At 40.0% G+C, this 7612-nt stretch overlaps 1 protein-coding gene across 1 annotated transcript in view; it reads left to right on the forward strand.

Moving 5' to 3' along the window:
• The window catches only part of AP4E1 (adaptor related protein complex 4 subunit epsilon 1), a 56940-nt gene extending 53337 nt beyond the window's left edge, over positions 1 to 3603 (forward strand). The window contains 1 exon segment of the mRNA XM_037502475.2: positions 529 to 3603. Within this exon segment, the coding sequence (XP_037358372.1) occupies positions 529 to 689 (161 nt within the window). The 3' untranslated portion in view covers positions 690 to 3603.
• Positions 3604 to 7612: the final 4009 nt, after the last annotated feature.

A 7612-nucleotide genomic window follows, 5' to 3' on the forward strand; every position in this document is an offset into this window, starting at 1 on the left:
TTTTTCATTTAGCATAATGAAGATCATCCATGTTGTAGCTTGTGTCAGAATTTCCTTCCTTTTTAACTCTGAACGTTGTTGCATTATATGAACATACCACATTTTGTTTATTCATCTATCGATGGACACTGAATTGCTTCCCTCTTTGACTATTGTGAAAAGTTCTGCTTGTGAATATGGGTGTCTAAGATCTGTGTTTGAGTCCCTGCTTTCAGTTCTTTTGGTTAGAAGTGGAATTTCTGACTAATGGTAATTCTGTACTTACATTTTGGAGAAATCGCCATATTACTTTCCACAGGAACAACACCATTTATATTCCTATCAGCAATGCGCAATGCACTTTCTCCATATCCTTACCAACACTCATCCTAATAGCTTGAATTGTTTCACGGTTGTGATTTACATTTTCTTATTCAGTGACGTTGAATATCTTTTTACATGCCTATTGGCCTGTCGGTATTTTCATTGGAGAATTGTTTACTGAAGTCCTTTTTTAGTAAGTAATTTTTAATTTTTGCTTCATTGTAGGTAATGAAGGGCTTTTGGCCTGTCAGCTGCTCCCATCCACCCCCTGCTTGCTGCATTTCCGGGTTCATGCTGATGTGGTAGCCTTGTGGTTCAGATCCTCCTGCTCTGCTCTTCCCGACTACTTACTGTATCAGTGTCAAAAGGTGATAGAGGGATCCTAGCAGAAATTCTGCTTTTATTTTATTTTATAAAAGTAAATGGTTTACATAGATAAACTTATTTACCAAAGTGAAACAAGCTCATGGTACTTCTAATGAAAATGGGGATAACTACAAGTTGTGCTTTTAAGTGTTTTCTTTGATTCCTGGTCAAGAAGGATCCCCGAGAAATTGTATCCCTAATCTTTTACTCAGGATTGTACAGTATGTTTGGGTCCCAAAAAAGTGACCTAAGCTAATGTTATAAACTGTAATTGATTTATATATCACTTAGTGTAGAGGGACTAAAAATAATTTATTTTGTTATAAATAATTTTATAGCAAATTTATCCTACTGCTAGCTGACCTGTAGGGAAGCCAACTCTTCGTTCTCTGCATTAGTGAAAGATAAACATGGAATTGATAATCCCAAAAATTGAATTCATATTGGTCTTTCGGATGTGGTATATGATTTTTGGTAGAAAGTTACTATCAATTATATTTTGCTTAAGTTGGTGTTGAACTATTTTGGCACAGCACACACTACTAATAGTTCAGGAAATCTGTGAGCATGTTGGATATTTGGGGGAAACCAATCTGATATATGATATAGTTTTTGTTACAGATACCTTATTTCACATAATTACAGATAATTTGCCTATAAAATTTGTTTCCCACTTATATTTATTTTTAAAAATCAAAGCGAACTACTGTGTTCTTACTTAAAGCCATTTACAAAATACTATCATAGAGAAACAAAACCCTTAAGAGCACACAGTACTAAAGCAAACAGATACAAAAGAACTTTTTCATTAAGTCAGATCCTTGCCACTTAGATCCTTTTGGCAAATTAGAATTTGTGATTACAATGTAAGTGGCAAAACTATCTTTCCTAGCTTTTGAATCTAATACTCACTGGATACCACTAAAGTAACTAAGTACATGACAGTAAAATATATTATTTTCCTGTTATAGTTGCATCTATGTGGCCTCTGTCAAAACTGTTATTAGCAAGCGTAAAGAGTAAGCTAATATGAATGATGCACCACACTCTTGAGATTATGCATTTAATGTTGAAAACTGAGAAAGTATTTTATAAAACTTTATGGTGCTGTGGAAAATAATTACTCACTTTTTTCTGATACTTCACCATGGAGTCTATTCAGGTAATACAGTTTAAAGTCATTGCATTTAATACTTTGGTTAATTGGTACTTTTTGCCACCTAGGTGAATTCTGGTTTTAGGTTATCTCATTAATCTTATCTGATAAAGATGGTAAGGGAATTTTCCAGAGCTGATAGATTCATTAGTCATTTGTGTCTAGAGTGTTCCTCCCTAAAAACAAAAGCAGTATTGTAAAAATTAAATTTTAAGTTGCTCATTTTAAAAAATGTAATAATTTCATGCTTTCAAAAACACAGTAAAATCTTGCTCTAAGAGCAGTGATAAGTGATTGGCATTTCCTGCATGGAAGGTTTCTCCTTTTGAATAAAAGATCTCCATCCCCAAGCTCCAGCAGTGTCATGGTAAAGGGAATGTGCTATTTCAGTGGTGGACTCTGGTGGCTAACCTTACCAGCTTCCTCTTTATTCCTACCTCTGTCAGTGCATCCCCACTCCACCTGATTTTGCTGCTACTCTGACAAAGAGCTAGGACATATTTTCTCATTTTTTAAAGGAATGTAGCATGTGGCAAAGGAGGTGCTCCAATTTTTTGTGTCCTTACTTTCCTCTGTTTGCATGGAGACTGGGTTGAGTGTGGAGAAGTGATTGTAAGGTGCGCAGCAAACAAATGGATAGTTATTTGGGAGAGGTTACCATAAGCTGTTCTGTTGCTTTGCCACAAGGGTATTCATGAGGAACAGTAGCATTTTTCAGAGAGATAGTTGACCTACAAAACTGTCTAATGGTGGGAGACATGTAATGGTAGAGTAGGACTGGAAGGAAGATTTCAGGTCTGCTAAAGAACATGGTACCATTTTTGTTCTTTTTGATCTCAACTAAATAAAAATAGGGTAATGGTTTCTACTGAAATGTTTAGTAGAATGTTTACAACTTTTATATTTTTATGATTTTAAAAACAACAGTAATAGAAAAGAAGTTTTAAAGAACTACAGGGCAGTATATATTCTGCTTAAGCTAAATTCAATGTTTTAAACTCTAAGTCAGGTATTGCCGACCTTTTTTTGCATTGTAGAAGATGTGACTATGAAGTAGGAAGAATGATTTTCATGGATAGATCAACTCCCTATAACGTGGTCAGCTAAAAGGGCAAGTCTAGAATAAGAGCTCTGGAGGGATGCTCAGCTGTGTGAATTCTATGCCAGGCGTTCTGCTGAGAATGGAGGTGGCAGCAGGTATGAATCTGAGGGAGAATAAAAAGAAGACAGGAAAGCCTTAAGGGTAGGTGAAGCAAGAAGGATAAGCCTCCCACCAAAATAGACCTGTGGAGATCAGTCTGAGGGGAAAGTAGGTCTTGAGTAAGGGTTCTTCTAAAGAACTACAGGTGGATGCTGAGCAGTCACAAGTGCGAATGTGCCAAGCATGCCAAGCACAGCATGTGCTCTGCACAGGAACGTTGTTTTGAACCATATTGTCATCTACCAAAAAACTTGTGGTGAAAATGCAGTATTTTTTTTTTTAATTTCATGTCAGTGATATTTTAAAATATTTGAACTATTTGTCTTATTTTTTTGTGGATAAATGTGGTCTTTGTCTTATGATTGTGAGCCTCTGAAAGTGCACTGAACTTATTTACATGTCTTTAAGGTGTCTTGCTGTGTTAAAATTTTAGGAGGGAAAAATGCAAGTGACTAACAACTTAAAAGGCATTAATTACCTTATTTTGCAGTTGAATTCTGTAATATGAAAAAACTCAGTTAAACCTGTAATAAATACAAAATGATCTATATTGTTCTTTGGTCTATACATTTATTATCTAAAGGGCAGAATATTAAGTAATACTGTTAGTAATTTGATGGGTATTAGCCAGAAAGAGCAGATGCAATTGGAATGGGATGAAAAGAATAATTTGCTTCTTACAACCCCAAAGAAGCTGGTCTGATCTGCTATTTCTGCATGATATTCAGGAGGAACTTTGTGGACTTCAGACAGGTGAGAGCATGGATGGATCCTCAGGATGCCTGTCCACATCCCCTGCCTTCACACTAGCCTGTCCAGGGTATTCAAAGTAAAATGTGCTTTTTCTCTAGTGCCCTCTCCTTACAGTTGCCTCAAGATGCAAGGAACATGGTAAGTCAGCTGGAGACTTAGTAACCAAAGATTCTAAGCCTCCTGGTCACCCCTGCATTGTGTATCCTAAAACACAAGCTACATCAGAAGTGGCATTTCAGTCTCAGTGATTTATGCCACTGATATATAAGTAAACTGAGACCAGGTAATACCCAGGGACTGATTTTAGTAATTCTGTGACTCTCTTAGTATAAAAAAAAATCATCTGATGCGGTTAATAGATATATTTACTCTTAACTTAGAGATGTAAGTCAGCAAACAGGGATTCTGGTGAAATAACCAGTTTGTACCAGGTGATAGGAAACACACCAGCTTGATGAGACCTTTACCAGTTTGAAGGCTAAGTCCTCTGAAAACTAACCATACAATGTGAGATCTTTTCATAAAAACAGTGTGATTACAGATAAAAATTATGACTTGGAGGAGGGGTACTTTTTTTGCATATAAAACTGCTTGTTCTAGGGTCTCCCCTGATGGCACAGTGGTTGAGCGCTGGGTTGAGAGGCTGCCCGCAGCCTCTGCAGCGCCAGTTCAATCCCCGACCACCAGCGAGGGTCCCACAAAAACAAACAAACAAACAAACAAAAAAAAACAACAAACTTGTCCTAGTATAGAAAGCAGTGGACATTTGATCAGCAAAATTAGATAGGGAGCTAAGGCTGATTTGCCAAGTAAATTAGTGTCACCTGTTTAGAAAAGTGACCACTTTGATAATGGGAGAAGACAGCTATACATTAGTAAAGTCAACAGCATCAGTAGTAGGAATAGATGTTACCTAAAAGGAAATGTGTTTCATATGTATCACACAGAAACTTGATCATAGGTGCATGGATCAAAGATAGGAGGGTACTGAAGGAGAGTCCAGAGAACCTTGAGAACTTACAAATTGTGGTCTGTTTACAGAGATGGTGGAGGGCAGGGTAGGCAAGGGTGGGGGAGCGGGGGCGGGGGGATAGAGCTGGTGATATCAATCATTGAGTTTCCTGCAGCAACCCTAATGTTGAAACAGTAGTGGGGCCTTCCAAGTGGTTGCAGCTAGATTGTGGGCGTCTTTCCTAAGAGAGGAATCAATTTCCTTTAGTTACTTTAAACTATTTTCCTATGTAGAGGAATAATTTCCTTTCCCCAAAACATTAAATTGCCAATACCACTAAATGGCTGACCTTAGTAAGTTTTCCCCTCATGGGGTCAGGCTGGATATGTACTAAATGGATAGACTAGTGCCTAGAGATTATTTGTATTCCAGTGAGAAAAGGTAATTAGAAATCTGTTTAATTGCACATCTCCACCCCTAAGTCACATGACAAGTAAAAAGGAACAGAGATGTATATAGTTGTACTGGGAGGCATTTGGTCTGGATTGCTGCCACATGAAGGTAAGGGCAAAACCAGTCACTGGAATAAGCTGTCTCCATAAGTGAGGCACAAGAATTTATTTTTTTCATCTTAGTTGACTGGTTAATGGTTGATGGAATTGATTAGAAGAGTTATTGTGAACTATAGGAAAGATGAAATGATTTAAACCCAAATTTTGAGCCCAGTCTTCATCTATGGAAGTGGTAGGAATGAATGGGCCTCCCTGGTGGCGCAGCGGTTGAGTGCTGGGTTGCGAAGCTGCCCGCAGCCTCTGCAGCGCCGGTTCGATCCCCGGCTGCTCCCCGGCCACCAGAGGAGGGTCCCACATGGCGCGCAGACCTCTCCTGCCGCCCGCTGCTCCCCTCAGCAGTGTACTTCCATCCTTCTGCCTGCTCTGCTCCCCGCTCTGGCTCTGGTGAATTCTCTCACCCTCCCGCGCTTCTGACGGTACCCAGTGCTTGTGTGTATGTATCAATCAATCAATAAATCTTAAAAAAAAAAAAAAAAGTGGTGGGAATGTTTTTTGTTATTCCAGAGGAACTTGTTAAAGTGTACTTGAGTTTATGCTAATAAGGCTACTTACAGGTGGGAGTAGGGTTACATAACCTCAGGATGGGACTAGTCTGTGGAAAGACCAAGTAGTGAGGTGGTTGAAGCTTTCAGCCCCACCCACCAACCTCTGGAAAGGTGAAATAAGAGAGGTGGCGTGGAGACTAACCTCTACAGGAACTTTTGAACAGTGGGATTTGATGAGCATCCATGTTGGTGGCTGTAGTGCCAATGAGGCACAGAGCAGGTTTTCTGTGATCCGGGCATACAGGTAAAGGAGGAGTCATGGAGCCCTCAATGGCTTTTAATGATCTTTCTCCTCCATTGTAGTGAGGCAACCAGGTAGAGGGCAGGCAAGGGAAGGGGACGGGATAGGGGGTTGGGCAAGGAGGCTGGTGAAGCCCCAGGTGAAGCTTTACTCCTGCTGGGCTCTCTGGCCTTCTGTGGTGGTCTTTTCTGCACTCCGCCGCACAGTCCTCTACCGCCCCGGTCCTCTGCTGCCTGCCCAGTATGCTCAGTCTCTGGCTCAGGTGCGCCCACTTATGCATGCCCACACCATACTCCAGGTGCCGCCGTCAGGCCTGCGTGTAAGACCACAAGTGTCGATCATAGATGCTAAAGGCAGGAGGGCAGAAAATACCTGATCACTTCCATTTACCCTACAGTGGCATACCCGTTTCATGGGAACAGAGCTCCTGAGCTTTGGACCCTTTTGGAGCTTGCAGTATTTGCCTTTTCTGGTTGTGGTTAGTCAGAATTGCATTTTACCTGGACAGATGACAACCATCCCACCCGCTTATATGTATACCTGGAGGGTACTGATAGGAGAGTCCAGAGAACTCTTCCAGGACCTGGCTTCTCTTAGAGTCATCCAGAAATTCCCAAGAAGAAAGAGTAATGAGGGATTCTTCCAAAGCCCTAAAAGCATCCATTATCCAAAATAGACATCCAATATGTCCATTTATGACTTGCCATAAATACCAGCATTAGCAATGTTTTCTTCGAGTTAGGAGTTGGCTTCATAGTGTTTTGGGAGTGAAAACATCATAAATATCTATGAATTAATATGTTATTTTTTTCTGTTCTCATAATTTACTCCAACAGAATTCTGGCCAATTTAGACATCTCCATGTAAATATACGAATATAATCATAGGAAAAAATGGAAACAGAATAAAATGAGGTCAAGTATCACATTTAATCCACAAATATTATGATAGGATTTGAAACTGTTTTATGGGTGGCTAAAGTAAACCTTTTCTGAAGCAGTGATGATGTTATGTATAGTGCCACCAATCTAAAAAGAGAAAAGATGCCTAAATATGGACTGCATGGAGCAGGCATTTTTAGAACCTCTTTTTTCTCTCTCTCTTTTTTAAGATTTATTTTTTATTTATAAACTAGCTGGGGTATAGGCCAGAGGCGCAGGAGGGTGGGAGGATTCACCAGAGACAGAGTGGGGAGCAGAACAGGCAGACAGACCGAAAGCACTGCTCAGGGGAGCAGTGGGCGTGACAGGAGAGGTCTGCTGTGCCATGTGGGACTCTCCCTGTCTGGCAATCGAACCTGCGCTGTGGAGGCTGCGAACAGCTTCACAGCGCTGTGCTCAACCCGCTGTGCCATCCGGGAGGCCCTTTTTTCTCTGGTTAATAGTACCCGTCTTGATAAATGATATAGTGGTATCTTAAAGTACTGGACCTAGCACATTTATGTACATATACATTTATATAGTCACTTTAAGACTAACAAAAGATGTTATTTTACAACACTCAATTCCCTGTGACATGTTTGG

The sequence above is a fragment of the Talpa occidentalis genome, unplaced genomic scaffold (assembly GCF_014898055.3).
Source record: "Talpa occidentalis isolate TD23 unplaced genomic scaffold, MPIMG_talOcc4v2.1 talOcc4.11, whole genome shotgun sequence".
NCBI lineage: Eukaryota > Metazoa > Chordata > Mammalia > Eulipotyphla > Talpidae > Talpa > Talpa occidentalis.